Raw genomic sequence first — 20088 nt, forward strand, 5'->3', positions numbered from 1 at the left:
CTGTACATGGTCAGAGAGTTTCTGTAATGCTGTATTTATGCTATGCACAGTCAGACTGTTTCTATAATGCTGTATCTGTGCTTTGCATGGTCAGACTGTCTCTATAATGTTGTAACTATGCTGTGCATGGTCAGACTGTCTCTATAATAGAAAACCAAAGAAACCGTGTTGGGTAAAACCTTGGTGCAGAAATAAATCCAAATGAAAGGTGAAAAGTAAAAAATGCACCAAGATAACACACAGCAAACGTTTAATCACAGCAAAGTACAAAGTGGTAAGCGCTTTCACAACCGAAGTTGCTACATCAGACACCACCGTAAAAAATGCACAGGTTTAAATAGAGATTCTAAAATGCCAATTAATCAATACAAATCACACAATGATTAAGTAGCAGTGAAAAACAATTAAGCCTCATGCTCAAACTAAAAAAAGCATTGCTTAAAAACATTGTACAAGAAGGAATCAAATACTATACATGAGAAAGCACTTAAAAAACGTATAAAATCATAATAAAACATGGAAAAATACTAGGCAGGAAAAAGTTAAATAGAATACTTGGAAACTAATAGTTAAATACATTAGACTAATTTTGAAAGAACTTAGCTAATCTTAATGCTTGAGATGTCTAGTCTTTAAAAAAGGGACCAAGGAAGTAGTAGCATTCAAACCAGGATACTTTTCAGCATTAAGTTTCAAAATCCACTTCTGTTCATGTCCCTCTGTGATATTCTCAATGTCACCACCTCTGGGGTTTCTATGAATATGTTGTAGAACAAAGAACTTAAAGGAATGAGAACGGCCATTGGACATAACATGATTGGCTAGAGCATTTGATGGTTTATTATTACTAATATCTCTTAGGTGGTCTAGAATACGATCTTTAAGCATTCTATTTGTTTTTCCTACATAAAAGTTTTATTGCTGTATTTATACTGTACTTGCTTAGACTGTATATATGATGCTGTATTTATGCTGTGCATGGTCAGACTGTTTCTATAATGCTGTATTTATGCTGTACATGGTCACTGTTTTTATACTGCAGTATTTCTGTTATGCATGGTCAGACTGTTTCTTTAGTGCTGTATTTATGCTGTACATGGACAGACTGTTTCTATAATGCTGTATTTATGCGGTGCATGGTCAGACTGTTTCTATAATGCTGTACTTATGCGGTGCATGGTCAGACTGTTTCTATAATGCTGTATTTATGCTACGCATGATCGGACAGTTTCTAAAATGCTGTATCTATGCTGCACATGGTCAGACTGTCTCTATAATGTTGTATTTATGCTGTCCATGGACAGACTGTTTCTATAATGCTGTATTTATGCTGTACATGGTAAGACTTTGTCTATAATGCTGTATTTATGCTGAACATGGTCAGACTGCTTCTGTAATGCTGTATTTATGCTGTATATGGTCAGACTGTCTCTGTAATGCTGTATTTATGCTGTACATGGTCAGACTGTTTCTATAATGCTGTATGTATGGTCAGACTGTTTCTATAATGTATTTATGCTGTACATGTTCAAACTGTTTCTGTAACTGTGTTTATGCTGTGCATGGTTAGGCTGTCTTTGTAATACTGTATTTATGCTGTACATGGTCAGACTGTATTTATAATTCCATATTTATAATGTACATGTTTAGACTGTATTTATAATGCTGTATTTATACTGCACATGGTCATACTGTCTCTATAATGCTGTATTTATGCTGTGCATGGTCAGCATGTTTCTGTAATGCTGTATTGATGCTGTGTATGGTCAGACTGTTTCTCTAATGCTGTATCTGTGCTGCACGTGGTCAGACTGTTTCTATAGTACTGTATTTATGCTGCACATTGTCGGACTGTCTCTATAATGCTGTATTTTATGCTGTGCATGGTCAGACTGTTTCTATAATGCTGTATTTATGCTATACATGGTCAGACTGTATCTGTAATGCTGTATTTATACCGTACATGGTCAGACTGTTTCTATAATGCTGCATCTATGCTGCGCATCCTCAGACTGTCTCTGTAATACTGTATTTATACTGTACATGGTCAGACTGTATTTATAATGCTGTATTTATGCTGTACATGATCAGAGAGTTTCTGTAATGCTGTATTTATGCTATACATGGTCAGACTGTATCTGTAATGCTGTATTTATACCGTACATGGTCAGACTGTTTCTATAATGCTGCATCTATGCTGCGCATCCTCAGACTGTCTCTGTAATACTGTATTTATACTGTACATGGTCAGACTGTATTTATAATGCTGTATTTATGCTGTACATGATCAGAGAGTTTCTGTAATGCTGTATTTATGCTATACATGGTCAGACTGTATCTGTAATGCTGTATTTATACCGTACATGGTCAGACTGTTTCTATAATGCTGCATCTATGCTGCGCATCCTCAGACTGTCTCTGTAATACTGTATTTATACTGTACATGGTCAGACTGTATTTATAATGCTGTATTTATGCTGTACATGATCAGAGAGTTTCTGTAATGCTGTATTTATGCTATACATGGTCAGACTGTATCTGTAATGCTGTATTTATACCGTACATGGTCAGACTGTTTCTATAATGCTGCATCTATGCTGCGCATCCTCAGACTGTCTCTGTAATACTGTATTTATACTGTACATGGTCAGACTGTATTTATAATGCTGTATTTATGCTGTACATGATCAGAGAGTTTCTGTAATGCTGTATTTATGCTATACATGGTCAGACTATATCTGTAATGCTGTATTTATACCGTACATGGTCAGACTGTTTCTATAATGCTGCATCTATGCTGCGCATCCTCAGACTGTCTCTGTAATACTGTATTTATACTGTACATGGTCAGACTGTATTTATAATGCTGTATTTGTGCTGTACATGGTCAGATAGTTTCTGTAATGCTGTATTTATGCTGCGCATGGCCGGACTGTTTCTATAATGCTATATTTATGCTGTACATGGTCAGACTGCCTGTATAATGCTATATTTTATGCTGTGCAGTGATGTATTGAGTACTGTATGTTTGTGTGGAGCTTTTACCTCTGAGCATATGCTGAAAAGGAGTTCATGCCTACACAGACCCTTTCCTGGTAAACAAATGCCAGTAAGTGAAATAAATATTTCATTTTAACACTTTGTCTTGTTTTCTCCACCTGTCAAAGGATCCCCTAACCAAAGTTAATGCTCAGTATCTAAAATAAGAGCACTCATTCACAATTTTGGCTATTATTCGGTAGTTGCAGTAAAAAGGTATGCATCTGCAAGCTACATATTTTCAGAACTAGTTACATTCAGAATGTCTGTGTAAAAATGCAAAATTAGTGAACTGTGCTATGTCTGAAGAAGTCCCTTTTCACCTGTCTGAGGCGGTCTCACTGATGCTTATTATGTTTTGTGTTTTAGGTTTGGAGATGCTGCAAATGGTAACCTGGTTGTAGGAATGCTCTCTTGGCCATCACCCTGGGTCATTGTGATTGGTTCGTTTTTTTCTACCTGCGGGGCCGGTCTGCAGAGTCTGACAGGGGCTCCCCGGCTCCTACAGGCCATTGCTAAGGACAACATCATTCCATTTCTTCGAGTAAGTTATTTGAGGAAGGCTGTGTAATTCAACAGATTTCTAACTTTAGAAACTTCACTTCATGTCAGTAGCAGCTGCATTTGATTGTTGAATTGATTTATGCTTATTATTTTAATTGTTCATTTTTTAGTAAACAGGTGGAATGCACATTTAATGTGCTAAACAATTGTGTGCATGATACAGGAGATTACACCTGTAAACACAGGAGTAAAACTGTACAAAAATCATACTAAATTACGTTAATCAGCAGGAGATTTTCAGTAGCAACAAAGAATGTTGTTGAATTCAGTTAGACATTTATATATATTTTACCAGTGTGTAGGTTTACAGAAACTATACTAAGTTTACTTATGTCATTGAAAATATGGCTGAAAACTGGATCGTTTTATTGGACATCTGGTTTATCGAAGGCTGTTTTAGTGAACAGAAAAAAAATCAAAAACAGTTTGCCAAAACAACCTTCAGTGAATGAACATTAAAATATTTTTTTTACAAGGGGCATCTCCCTTGCACCTCACATGTTGAGGGACACTCCCCTGCTCACTATAATTCTGTAAACCAAGCAGTGTTGCACAACACTATAATGGCTTTGCTGAACTGCTTTCGATTTCTTTGCATTCACTGAAACTACTTTGACGAGATGGCATGCACCCCATTTTGTTGAATTTGTTAAGTAGCTTTTTGGAGGCCTAGAAAAGGGATAATAGGTCAGGACTATCTTAATGTTAGTGGAGAGAACATTCCTTTCTAGTCCTGCATTCTACTGGAAAGATGTAGATAATAATGCACTTTGGATTGTACTGGACAGGAGTATGTATACACATCTGGTTTGTAGACAGTAATGCACCTTGGATTGTACTTAACAATGTATACACATCTGGCTTGTAGACAGTAATACACCTTGGAATGTACTGGACAGGAGTATGTATACACATCTGGTTTGTAGACAGTAATGCACCTTGGATTGTACTGAACAGGAGTATGTATACACATCTGGTTTGTAGACAGTAATGCACCTTGGATTGTACTTAACAGGGGTATGTGTACACATCTGGTTTTTAGACACTAATGCACCTTAGATTGTACTGGACAGGAGTATGTATACACATCTGGTTTGTAGACAGCAATGCACCTTGGATTGTACTTAACAGGAGTATGTGTACACATCTGGTTTATAGACAGTAATGCACCTTGGATTGTACTGGACATGAGTATGTATACACATCGACAATAATGCACCTTGGATTGTACTGGACAGGAGTATGTATACACATCTGGGTTGTAGACAGTAATACACATTGGACTGTACTGAACAGGAGTACATATATACATGTGGTTTTTAGACACTAATGCACCTTGGATTGTACTGGACAGGAGTATGTATACACTTCTGGTATGTAGACAGTAATGCACCTTGGATTGTATTGGACAGGAGTATGTATACACATCTTGTTTTTCAGACAGTAATGCGCCTTGGATTGTACTGGACAGGAGTACATATACACGTCTGGTTTGCAGACAGTAATACCATTTGGATTGTACTCTACAGGAATATGTAAACACATCTGGTTTGTAGACAGTAACGCACCTTGGATTGTATTGGACAGGAGTACATATACACATGGTTTGCAGACAGTAATGTACCTTGGATTGTATTGGATAGGAGTAGGTATACACATGTGGTTTGCAGATAGTAATGTAGTTTGGATTGTATTGGAAAGGGCTATGTATACACACTTGGTTTATAGACAGTAATGCACTTTGGTTTGTATTGAGTAGGAGTATGTATATACATCTGATTTGTAGACAGTAATGCACTTTGGATTGTCCTGGACAGGAGTAACTATGTACAACTGGTTTGTAGACAGTAATGCACTTTGGATTGTAGTGGACAGAAGTACATATACACATGAGGTTTCTAGACACTAATGCACCTTGGATTGTACTGGACAGGAGTATGTATCCACATCTGGTTTGTAGACAGTAATGCACCTTGGATTGTAATGGACAGGAGTATGTATACACTTCTGGTTTGTAGAGAGTAATGCACCTTGGATTGTATTGGACAGGAGTACATATACACATGTGGTTTGCAGACAGTAATGCACCTTGGATTGTATTGGAAAGGGCTATGTATACAAATCTGGTTTGTAGACAGTAATGCACCTTGGATTGTATTGGACAGGAGTAGGTGTACACATGTGGTTTGCAGACAGTAATGTACCTTGGATTGTATTGGAAAGGGCTATGTATACACACTTGGTTTGTAGACAGTAATGCACTTTGGTTTGTATTGAGTTGGAGTATGTGTATACATCTGATTTGTAGACAGTAATGCACTTTGGATTGTCCTGGACAGGAGTAATTATGTATAACTGGTCTGTAGACAGTAATGCACTTTGGATTGTACTGAACAGGAGTATGTATACACATGTAGTTTGTAGACAGTAATGCACTTTGGATTGTACTGGACAGGAGTATGTATACACATCTGGTTTGTATACAGTAATGCACTTTGGATTGTACTGGCCAGGAGTATGCATACATATCTGGTTTGTAGACAGCAATGTACCTTGGATTGTACTAGACAGGACTATGTATACACATCTGGTTTGTAGACAGTAATGCACCTTGGATTGTACTGTACAGGAGTATGTATACGCATGTGGTTTTTCGACAGTAATGCACTTTGGATTGTACTGCACAGGAGTATGTATATACATCTGGTTTGTAGACAGTAATGCACCTTGGATTATATTGGAAAGGGCTATGTATACACATCTGGTTTTGTAGACAGTACTGCACTTTGGATTGTACTGGACAGGAGTATGTGCATGCATGTGGTTTGTAGACAGTAATGCTCTTTTGATTGTATTGGACAGGAGTATGTATACACATGTGGTTTGTAGACAGTAATGCACCTTCGATTGTAATGGAGAGGAGTATATATACACGTGGTTTGTAGACAGTAATGTACTTTGGATTGTACTGGACAGGAGTATGTATACACATGTGGTTTGTAGACAGTAGTGCACTTTGGATTGTACTGGACAGGAGTATGTGCATGCATGTGGTTTGTAGACAGTAATGCACTTTGGATTGTACTGGACAGGAGTATGCATACACATCTGGTTTGTAGACAGCAGTGCACCTTGGATTGCACTGGAAAGGGCTACATATACACATCTTTTTGTAGACAGTAATGCACCTTTGATTGTACTAGACAGGAGTATGTATACACATCTGGTTTGTAGACAGTAATGCACCTTGGATTGTACTGGACAGGAGTATGTATATGCATGTGGTTTGTAGACGGTTATGCACTTTGGATTATATTGTACATACACACATCTGTTTTGTAGACAATAATGCACCTTGAATTGTATTGGAAAGGGCTACATAGACACATCTGGTTTGTAGACAGTAATCCACTTTGGATTGTACTGGACAGGAGTATGTATACACATCTGGTTTGTAGGCAGTAATACACTTTGGATTGTACTGGACAAGATTTTGTATACACATCTGTTTTGTAGACAGTAATGCACCTTGGATTGTATTGGAAAGGGCTTCATATACACATCTGGTTTATAGACAGTAATGCACTTTGGATTGTACTCGACAGGAGTATGTATAAACATGTGGTTTGTAGACAGTAATGCACTTTGGATTGTACTCGACAGGAGTATGTATAAATATGTGGCTTGTAGATAGTAATGTACTTTGGATTGTCCTGGACAGGAGTATGCATACACATGTAGTTTGTAGACAGTAATGCACTTTGGATTGTACTGGACAGGAATGTGTGTATGCATGTGGTTTGTAGACAGTAATGCACTTTGGATTGTACTGGAGAGGAGTATGTATACACATCTGATTTGTAGACAGTAATGCACCTTGGATTGTATTGGAAAGGGGAACGTATACACACATCTGATTTTTTAGACAGCAATGCACCTTGGATTGTACTGGAGAGGAGTATATATACACATGCGGTTTGTAGACAGTAATGCTCTTTTGATTGTACTGGTCAGGAGTATGTATAAATGTGGTTTGTAGACAGTTATGCACTTTGGATTATACTGAACAGGAGTATGTATACGTATATCGTTTGTAGACAGTAATGCACTTTGGATTGTACACGTCTGGTTTGTAGACAATAATGCACATTGGATTGTATTGGAAAGGGCTATGTATACACATCTGGTTTGTAGACAGTAATGCACTTTGGATTGTGCTGGACAGCAGTATGTATACATGTGGTTTGTAGACAGTAATGCTCTTCTGATTGTACTGGACAGGAGTATGTATACACATCTGGTTTGTAGACCGTAATGCATCTTGGATTATATTGGACAGGAGTATGTATACACGTCTGGTTTGTAGACCGTAATGCATCTTGGATTATATTGGACAGGATTACGTATACACATTTGTTTTGTAGTCAGTAATGTCCCTTAGATTGTTTTGGAAAGGGCTGCATATACACATCTGGTTTGTAGAAAGTAATGCACCTTGGATTGAAGTGGACAGGAGTATGGATCTGGTTTGTAGACAGTAATGCACCTTGGATTGTAGTGGACAGGAGTATGTATACACATCTGGTTTGTAGACAGTAATGCACCTTGGATTGTACTCGATAGGAGTATGCATACACATCTGGTTTGTAGACAGTAATGCACCTTGGATTGTATTGGAAAGGGCTACATGTACACATCTGGTTTTGTAGACAGTAATGCACCTTAGATTGTACTAGACAGGAGTAGGTATACACATGTGGTTTGTAGACAGTAATGCTCTTTTGATTGTACTGGACAGGAGTATGTATACACATCTGGCTTGTAGACAGTAATGCACCTTGGATTGTAATGGACAGGAGTATGTATACACGTCTGGTTTGTAGACAGTAATGCACCTTGGATTGTGTTGGACAGGAGTACATATACACATCTTGTTTTTCAGACAGTAATGCACATTGTATTGTATTGGACAGGAGTACATATACACGTCTGGTTTGCAGACAGTAATGCCCTTTGGATTGTACTGGACAGGAGTACATATACACATGTGGTTTGCAGACAGTAATGCACCTTGGACTGTATTGGAAATGGCTATGTATACACATTTGGTTTGTAGACAGTAATTCATCTTGGATGGTATTGGACAGGAGTAGGTATACACATGTGGTTTTCAGACAGTAATGTACCATGGATTGTATTGGAAATGGCAATGTATACACACTTGGTTTATAGACAGTAATGCACTTTGGTTTGTATTGAGTAGGAGTATGTATATACATCAGATTTGTAGACAGTAATGCACTTTGGATTTTCCTGGACAGGAGTATGCATAGATATCTGGTTTGTAGACAGTAATGTACATTGGATTGTACTGGACATGACTCTGTATACACATTTGGTTTGTAGACAGTAATGCACCTTGGATTGTACTGGACAGGAGTATGTATACACATCTGGTTTGTAGACAGTAATGCACCTTGGATTGTATTGGAAAGGGCTATGTATACACATCTGGTTTTGTAGACAGTAATGCACCTTTGATTGTAATGGACAGGAGTATATATACACGTGATTTGTAGACAGTAATGCACTTTGGATTGTACTGGACAGGAGTATGTGCATGCATGTGGTTTGTAGACAGTAATGCTCTTTTGATTGTACTAGACAAGAGTATGTATACATATCTGGTTTGTAGACAGTAATGCACTTTGGATTGTACTGGACAGGAGTTTGTATACACATCTGTTTTGTAGACAGTAATGTACCTTGGATTGTATTGGAAAGGGCTACATATACACATCTGGTTTGTAGACAGTAATGCACTTTGGATTGTTCTGGACAGGAGTATGTATAAACATGTTGTTTGCAGACAGTAATGCACTTTGGATTGTACTGGACAGGAGTATGTGCTTGCATGTGGTTTGTAGACGGTAATGCACTTTGTATTGTACTGGACAGGAGTATGCATACACATCTGGTTTGTAGGCAGCAATGCACCTTGACTTGTAGTGGACAGTAGTATGCGTACACATATGGTTTGTAGACAGTAATGCACCTTGGATTGTAATGGACAGGAGTATGTATACACTTCTGGTTTGTAGAGAGTAATGCACCTTGGATTGTATTGGACAGGAGTACATATACACATGTGGTTTGCAGACAGTAATGCACCTTGGATTGTATTGGAAAGGGCTATGTATACAAATCTGGTTTGTAGACAGTAATGCACCTTGGATTGTATTGGACAGGAGTAGGTGTACACATGTGGTTTGCAGACAGTAATGTACCTTGGATTGTATTGGAAAGGGCTATGTATACACACTTGGTTTGTAGACAGTAATGCACTTTGGTTTGTATTGAGTTGGAGTATGTGTATACATCTGATTTGTAGACAGTAATGCACTTTGGATTGTCCTGGACAGGAGTAATTATGTATAACTGGTCTGTAGACAGTAATGCACTTTGGATTGTACTGAACAGGAGTATGTATACACATGTAGTTTGTAGACAGTAATGCACTTTGGATTGTACTGGACAGGAGTATGTATACACATCTGGTTTGTATACAGTAATGCACTTTGGATTGTACTGGCCAGGAGTATGCATACATATCTGGTTTGTAGACAGCAATGTACCTTGGATTGTACTAGACAGGACTATGTATACACATCTGGTTTGTAGACAGTAATGCACCTTGGATTGTACTGTACAGGAGTATGTATACATGTGGTTTTTCGACAGTAATGCACTTTGGATTGTACTGCACAGGAGTATGTATATACATCTGGTTTGTAGACAGTAATGCACCTTGGATTATATTGGAAAGGGCTATGTATACACATCTGGTTTTGTAGACAGTACTGCACTTTGGATTGTACTGGACAGGAGTATGTGCATGCATGTGGTTTGTAGACAGTAATGCTCTTTTGATTGTATTGGACAGGAGTATGTATACACATGTGGTTTGTAGACAGTAATGCACCTTGATTGTAATGGAGAGGAGTATATATACACGTGGTTTGTAGACAGTAATGTACTTTGGATTGTACTGGACAGGAGTATGTATACACATGTGGTTTGTAGACAGTAGTGCACTTTGGATTGTACTGGACAGGAGTATGTGCATGCATGTGGTTTGTAGACAGTAATGCACTTTGGATTGTACTGGACAGGAGTATGCATACACATCTGGTTTGTAGACAGCAGTGCACCTTGGATTGCACTGGAAAGGGCTACATATACACATCTTTTGTAGACAGTAATGCACCTTTGATTGTACTAGACAGGAGTATGTATACACATCTGGTTTGTAGACAGTAATGCACCTTGGATTGTACTGGACAGGAGTATGTATATGCATGTGGTTTGTAGACGGTTATGCACTTTGGATTATATTGTACATACACACATCTGTTTTGTAGACAATAATGCACCTTGAATTGTATTGGAAAGGGCTACATAGACACATCTGGTTTGTAGACAGTAATCCACTTTGGATTGTACTGGACAGGAATATGTATACACATCTGGTTTGTAGGCAGTAATACACTTTGGATTGTACTGGACAAGAATTTGTATACACATCTGTTTTGTAGACAGTAATGCACCTTGGATTGTATTGGAAAGGGCTTCATATACACATCTGGTTTATAGACAGTAATGCACTTTGGATTGTACTCGACAGGAGTATGTATAAACATGTGGTTTGTAGACAGTAATGCACTTTGGATTGTACTCGACAGGAGTATGTATAAATATGTGGCTTGTAGATAGTAATGTACTTTGGATTGTCCTGGACAGGAGTATGCATACACATGTAGTTTGTAGACAGTAATGCACTTTGGATTGTACTGGACAGGAATGTGTGTATGCATGTGGTTTGTAGACAGTAATGCACTTTGGATTGTACTGGAGAGGAGTATGTATACACATCTGATTTGTAGACAGTAATGCACCTTGGATTGTATTGGAAAGGGGAACGTATACACACATCTGATTTTTTAGACAGCAATGCACCTTGGATTGTACTGGAGAGGAGTATATATACACATGCGGTTTGTAGACAGTAATGCTCTTTTGATTGTACTGGTCAGGAGTATGTATAAATGTGGTTTGTAGACAGTTATGCACTTTGGATTATACTGAACAGGAGTATGTATACGTATATCGTTTGTAGACAGTAATGCACTTTGGATTGTACTGGATAGGAGTACGTATACACGTCTGGTTTGTAGACAATAATGCACATTGGATTGTATTGGAAAGGGCTATGTATACACATCTGGTTTGTAGACAGTAATGCACTTTGGATTGTGCTGGACAGCAGTATGTATACATGTGGTTTGTAGACAGTAATGCTCTTCTGATTGTACTGGACAGGAGTATGTATACACATCTGGTTTGTAGACCGTAATGCATCTTGGATTATATTGGACAGGAGTATGTATACACGTCTGGTTTGTAGACCGTAATGCATCTTGGATTATATTGGACAGGATTACGTATACACATTTGTTTTGTAGTCAGTAATGTCCCTTAGATTGTTTTGGAAAGGGCTGCATATACACATCTGGTTTGTAGAAAGTAATGCACCTTGGATTGAAGTGGACAGGAGTATGGATCTGGTTTGTAGACAGTAATGCACCTTGGATTGTAGTGGACAGGAGTATGTATACACATCTGGTTTGTAGACAGTAATGCACCTTGGATTGTACTCGATAGGAGTATGCATACACATCTGGTTTGTAGACAGTAATGCACCTTGGATTGTATTGGAAAGGGCTACATGTACACATCTGGTTTTGTAGACAGTAATGCACCTTAGATTGTACTAGACAGGAGTAGGTATACACATGTGGTTTGTAGACAGTAATGCTCTTTTGATTGTACTGGACAGGAGTATGTATACACATCTGGCTTGTAGACAGTAATGCACCTTGGATTGTAATGGACAGGAGTATGTATACACGTCTGGTTTGTAGACAGTAATGCACCTTGGATTGTGTTGGACAGGAGTACATATACACATCTTGTTTTTCAGACAGTAATGCACATTGTATTGTATTGGACAGGAGTACATATACACGTCTGGTTTGCAGACAGTAATGCCCTTTGGATTGTACTGGACAGGAGTACATATACACATGTGGTTTGCAGACAGTAATGCACCTTGGACTGTATTGGAAATGGCTATGTATACACATTTGGTTTGTAGACAGTAATTCATCTTGGATGGTATTGGACAGGAGTAGGTATACACATGTGGTTTTCAGACAGTAATGTACCATGGATTGTATTGGAAATGGCAATGTATACACACTTGGTTTATAGACAGTAATGCACTTTGGTTTGTATTGAGTAGGAGTATGTATATACATCAGATTTGTAGACAGTAATGCACTTTGGATTTTCCTGGACAGGAGTATGCATAGATATCTGGTTTGTAGACAGTAATGTACATTGGATTGTACTGGACATGACTCTGTATACACATTTGGTTTGTAGACAGTAATGCACCTTGGATTGTACTGGACAGGAGTATGTATACACATCTGGTTTGTAGACAGTAATGCACCTTGGATTGTATTGGAAAGGGCTATGTATACACATCTGGTTTTGTAGACAGTAATGCACCTTTGATTGTAATGGACAGGAGTATATATACACGTGATTTGTAGACAGTAATGCACTTTGGATTGTACTGGACAGGAGTATGTGCATGCATGTGGTTTGTAGACAGTAATGCTCTTTTGATTGTACTAGACAAGAGTATGTATACATATCTGGTTTGTAGACAGTAATGCACTTTGGATTGTACTGGACAGGAGTTTGTATACACATCTGTTTTGTAGACAGTAATGTACCTTGGATTGTATTGGAAAGGGCTACATATACACATCTGGTTTGTAGACAGTAATGCACTTTGGATTGTTCTGGACAGGAGTATGTATAAACATGTTGTTTGCAGACAGTAATGCACTTTGGATTGTACTGGACAGGAGTATGTGCTTGCATGTGGTTTGTAGACGGTAATGCACTTTGTATTGTACTGGACAGGAGTATGCATACACATCTGGTTTGTAGGCAGCAATGCACCTTGACTTGTAGTGGACAGTAGTATGCGTACACATATGGTTTGTAGACAGTAATGCACCTTGGATTGTACTAGACAGGAATATGTATACACATCTGGTTGTAGACAGTAATGCAGTTTGTATTGTACTGGACAGGAGTATGTATACACATGTGGTTTGTAGACATTAATACACTTTGGATTGTACTGGACAGGAGTTTGTATACACATCTGGTTAGTAGACAGTAATGCGCTTTCGATTATATTGGATAGGAGTACGCATACCCATCTATTTTGTGGACAGTAATGCACCTTGGATTGTATTGGAAAGAGCTACATATACACATCTGGTTTGTAGACAGTAATCCACTTTGGATTGTACTGGACAGGAGTATGTATACACATGTGGTTTGTAGACAGTAATGCTGTTTTGATTTTACTGGACAGGAGTATGTATATACATCTGGTTTGTAGACAGTAATACACTTTGGATTGGGATTGTACTGGACAGGAATTTGTATACACATCTGTTCTGTAGACAGTAATGCACCTTGGATTGTATTGGAAAGGGCTTCATATACACATCTGGTTTGTAGACAGTAATGCACTTTGGATTGTACTCGACAGGAGTATGTATAAACATGTGGTTTGTAGACAGCAATGCACATTGGATTGTACTGGAGAGGAGTATGTGTACACATGTGGCTTGTAGACAGTAATGCTCTTTTAATTGTACTGGACAGGAGTATGTATAAACATGTGGTTTGTAGACAGTAATGCACTTTGGATTATACTGAACAAGAGTATGTATACACATATCATTTGTAGACAGTATCGCACCTTGGATTGTATTGGAAAGGGCTATGTATACACATCTGCTTTGTAGACAGCAATGCACTTTGGATTGTACTGGACAGGAGTATGTGTACACATCTGCTTTGTAGACAGCAATGCTCTTTTGATTGTACTGGATAGGAGTATGTATACACATCTGGTTTGACCGTAATGCACCTTGGTTTATATTGGACAGGATTACGTATACACATGTCTTTTATACATGGTAATGTACCTTGGATTGTATTGGAAAGGACTGCATATACACATCTGGTTTGTAGAAAGTAATGCACTTTGGATTGTACTGGACAGGAGTATGTATAACTAGACTCAATTAACATTTGGCACTTAACTGGCTATGTCAATGTATCAAGCCTGGCTAACTCTCTCTAGAATGTGTAAAAATCTGTTAACCAGCTTACTGTGTAATTTAATTTAATCCTGATTTACGCTCGGGATTAACTCTAACCTGTGGAACTTGTTTAACTTGCTTACTTATGTAATCACTGTAAATAGTATGTCTGTAATATGTAATGCTGGTATTATGTAATGCTGTATCTGCTTAGCTTTTCTCCCCGGGCCTCCGCTGAAAATGGACATGCATCCAGTCGGACTATCCCGGTCAACAAATGTAAAATAAGAATAAAAAGTAAAAATGTATACACATGTAGTTTGTAGACAGTAATGCACTTTGGATTGTACTGGACAGGAGTATGCATACACATCTGGTTTGTAGACAGTAATGCACCTTGGATTGTATTGGAAAGGGCTACATATACACATCTGGTTTTGTAGACAGTAATGCACCTTAGATTGTACTGGACAGGAGTAGGTATACACATGTGGTTTGTAGACAATAATGCTCTTTTGATTGTACTGGACAAGAGTATGTATACACATCTGGTTTTGTAGACAGTAATGCACCTTGGATTGTACTGGACAGGAGTATATGTACACATGTGGTTTGTAGACAGTAATGTTCTTTTGATTGTACTGGACAGGAGTATGTATACACATCTGATTTGTGAAAAGTAATGTACTTTGGATTGTACTGGACAAGAGTATGTATGCACATCTGGTTTATAGACAGTAATGCACTTTGGATTGTACTGGGCAGGAGTATGTATACACATGTTGTTTGTTGACAGTAATACACTTTGGATTGTACTGGACAGGAGTATGTATACACGTCTGGTTTATAGACAATAATGCACTTTGGATTGTACTGGACAGGAGTATGTATACACATGTGGTTTTGTAGACAGTAATACACTTTGGATTGTACTGGACAGGAGTATGTATACACATCTGGTTTGTAGACATAATGCACCTTGGATTGTACTGGACAGGAGTATGTATACACATCTGGTTTTATGGACAGTAATGCACTTTGGATTGTACTGGACAGGAGTATGTATACACATGTTGTTTGTAGACAGTAATACACTTTGGATTGTACTGGACATGTGTATGTATACACTTGTGGTTTGTAGACAGTAATGCACCTTGGATTGTATTGATTAGGAGTATGCATATACATCTGTTTTTTAGACACCAAAAACTCAGTACCTTATATAGATCCAAATGCTACCAAAAAACAGAACTACTTTTCTGCTCCCATCAGTATGGTATGTTTCACCCATACTTACAAATCTAAAATCTAACCTTAATGCATACCTACTGCTACGACAAAGCAGCAAAATTTGCCTCCACCCTTCCTTTATGTACACATCAGTGCGCTGCATTAAAGCAAACAAATTGGTCGGAATTAACTAATCACCTAGCCTTTTCCCAATTAATCATAGCCTAAAGAGTTCTGTATCACCCTGAAAACTGCCCAGCTTTACAAAATGTTCTTTCAAACTGCATACTGACTAGACAGTTCAGATCTAGTTCACTGGCTGTCTTTACTACCACCAAGTGAGGAAGAACTCAGCAGCTGACTCACTATACTTCAGTTACATTGCAAAATTGTAGAACTCCATCCCACTCAACATAAACGTACTTCAAATCTCCCCATATTTAAGCTTGTTTTCAAAGAACATCTCTCTCAAAAATGGCCAAGTTCCTGTCATACTCCTGATTTATCCTAATTTATACTGTTGTCATATGCCTCATTAATCCTAATTCATGCTCCTGTCTTACACCATCCTACCTTTACTCACTTTCATTCAACTCACTTGGTACTCAACCCCATTTCACTTTCTTCGTCCAGTAACATATCACAGATACTATCCCCAGAGTATACCTTATGTCCTTTCTTAAGTTCTCTCAACCTTTACTCGGAAGAAATGGAAACATATTTGTACCTCTGTCATCTACACCCCCCTTGTGTCCTGTTTATACCCTGCATTTAGTTCAGTGTAAATCTTACACTGCAACCTTTATTCTCTGTAAATTGTTTACTTTCACTGTAAATCATCTACTTTTCCAACTGCTTTCTTATTTACAACACATTTCTCCTTGCTGCTACTGTTTACTATCACTCTCCTATCACTCACATCACAAAACAAAACAAAACAACATGCAACACATAGTTCACAAAGCCAGTGTGCCGAACAGTCACAGCTCTTAAGGCTAAACAACACACCTGATACACTTGTAGTAGGTGATTCTATCGTCAGACACACTGACGTCCTGCTCACCAGGCTGAATAAAGAGAAGGTCACGGTGAGCTGCCTGTCGGGCACTAGGATCCGCCACATAACACAAGCACTCAGGTCACTCCAAGGCAAGTACAAATATGACTCAGTCATTGTCCATGCTGGTGTGAATGACCTGAGACGTACCTCCCTGGACTACATGAAAAGAGACGTAGAGGAGCTCTCTGTGCATGTAGCCCAGGCCAGTATGACCCTGACCTTGAGTAGCATCTTACCCTCACCAAGAATTATGCCACAATATGAAGACAAGATGATCAATTTCAACAATTGGCTTAAGTATTGGTGTCATTCAACGGGGATCCAATGCCTGTCAGCCTGGGATGACATGCTCGACAAGCCACGTTGCTTCGCTAGGGACGGCTTGCACCTGTCACCCCTGGGCTTTCGGATATTGGCAAAGGCTCTTGCCGCCCCCATAGTGCCTTTTTTAGGCAAGGCTCAAAAGACAAACCCACCACCATAGGTATCACAAGGGAAAAGAAACTAAGAGTAATGCTACTCAATGCCAGAAGTCTAAACCTCAAGATGCACGCACTCGAAACTCTCCTCAGCATGGAGAACATCTATATCTGTGCAGTTACAGAAACCTGGTTCAAGGCTCCCGAGAGCACCCCAGCACTACCAGGTTATACCTCATACCATACTTTGCGGCCCCAAAACTTGGACCGAACCACAAAAGGAGGGGGAGTATCAATATTCGTCAAAGATACCCACACCTCCAGGTTGGTGGCACAGCACGAAGCATCAGAGACTATCCATGTGCAACTAACAGTGGGTAAAACTGCCTTCCAGTTTATAGCCTGCTACAGACCACCCTCCTAAACCCAGGAACCCCACTCGGCCTTCCTGAGAACACTGGAAAATATGAAGGTCTCTCCAAACACCATTATATTGGGCGACTTCAACTACCCAAACATAGACTGGGAGCATTACTCTAGCTCCAACACCTTAGCCCAAAGGTTCCTAGAATTTATAAACTCAAATGCTATGGAACAACTTGTCACCACTCCCACAAGAGGGGAAAACATACTGGACCTGATCATCACCAACATGGGGACTATATGCTCCAGACCTGAAGTGTATCCCTCACTGGTAAGATCAGACCATAAATTAATCTCACTGGATATCCACAGCCCAACCCCACCCCCTGCCCAGAAAACCACAGTGAAAAACTTCTCTAAAGCAAACTTCACACTCCTCAAAACCGAGGTGGAATCCTTCAAAGTCCCTGGGCCTGTAGAAAATACAGCCCAGACTGCAGAATCCTTTATAAACGCATTCTATGAACACCTTCAGGAATGCATGGATCATGCAATCCCAAATAAAACCAAGACCCAATCCCCCAAAGGCAGGCGCCCTGTCTGGTGGACCCCAGCCATAAACAAACTATACAATAGAAGGAGGAAGCTACTGCATGGTGCAAAAAACAGAAGAAGGGAATCCAGTTACCATCCAAAATCAATTTTATTTTTGAAAGAATCCACATGCTGGTTAGAACATTAACCCCTTATGAATTTACCACAGCGTTTTCGTCTTCTTGCATAGACTTCCTCAGATAAAATGCCATACATTCAAATCCCTTATTTATACTAAAATAGATAGGTAATAAATCAATTAACCAATAAAAAATAATTAATTTGACCATTTAAAAATTTAAAAACACACTTTTAAGTATTATAAATGGAGGAGAAGCATCTTAATAGTGTAATACGTCTTTTTGTTTAACATTATAAAACCAACTAAAGAAATGCCTTGGTACAAATAGTATTACAAAAAATGTATTTCTTAAAATCTTAAATGTTAAAATCTATTGATTGTAAATGTTATATAGTAGGAAAAAATATATGTTAAACACCTAAAACATCAGTTAAAAGGAATTTCTTCTCATACATAAGGTTCTAGGACAATATCTAGTGCCATCTGGTGGCCAATTTTTAAAAAAAAAATATAATTTCAAGTTTCTTCAAAGTTTAGCTGCTCTTAATTTTAGAAGCAGCTTAATAGATATAAAATCAGATGGCACTAGATATTGTCCTAGAACCTTATGTATGAGAAGAAATTCCTTTTAACTGATGTTTTAGGTGTTTAACATATATTTTTTCCTACTATATAACATTTACAATCAATAGATTTTAACATTTAAGATTTTAAGAAATACATTTTTTGTAATACTATTTGTACCAAGGCATTTCTTTAGTTGGGTTTATAATGTTAAACAAAAAGACATATTACACTATTAAGATGCTTCTCCTCGATTTATAATACTTATAGGTGTGTGTTTTTAAATTTTTAAATGGTCAAATTAATTATTTTTTATTGGTTATTGATTTATTACCTATCTATTTTAGTATAAATAAAGGATTTGAATGTATGGCATTTTATCTGAGGAAGAGTATGCAAGAAGACGAAAACGCTGTGGTTAATTCATAAGGCGTTAATGTTCTAACCTGCATGTGGATTCTTTCAAAAATAAAATTGATTTTGGATGGTAACTGGATTCCCTTCTTCTGTTTTTTGCACCTTGGATGTATACTTTTCTTGGTAGTTTTGGGTGCAAATTCCACTTTTAAATTTAGGAAGCTACTGCATGACAGAGCAAAATCCTTAAAAGGGAAGGCATCTCTAATCAGTATTAGCAAAAAACTACGGGCACTCATAAAATCAGCTAAGGCCAGCTTCGAGAGAAATATTGCACAGGACACTAAAGATAATCACAAGGCTTTCTTTAGTTATGTTAGGAACCTGGGTGGAAACTCCCAGATATGCTCAGAGTTAGTCCAAAATGACAAAAAATACATTGAACCCACAGACATTGCCAACTGACAGGTTCAACGCAAACTTCTACCCCCCCCCCCAAAGAGCAAATATCTATTCCAGCAGAGTGCTACCCCCCTGACATCTCAGATGCTCAGGTAA

General features: G+C 38.3%; 1 protein-coding gene across 1 annotated transcript in view; it reads left to right on the forward strand.

Annotated features, from left to right (window-relative positions):
- Window positions 1-20088, forward strand: part of LOC122790513 (solute carrier family 12 member 6-like) — a 1559275-nt gene that overhangs the window by 1254991 nt on the left and 284196 nt on the right. The window contains exon 13 of the mRNA XM_044058063.1: window positions 3409-3583. Within this exon, the coding sequence (XP_043913998.1) occupies window positions 3409-3583 (175 nt within the window). The remainder of the gene's footprint in view (window positions 1-3408; window positions 3584-20088) is intronic.

Source organism: Protopterus annectens, chromosome 16.part0, assembly GCF_019279795.1.
Source record: "Protopterus annectens isolate FY-2018-M chromosome 16.part0, PAN1.0, whole genome shotgun sequence".
Lineage (NCBI taxonomy): Eukaryota > Metazoa > Chordata > Ceratodontiformes > Protopteridae > Protopterus > Protopterus annectens.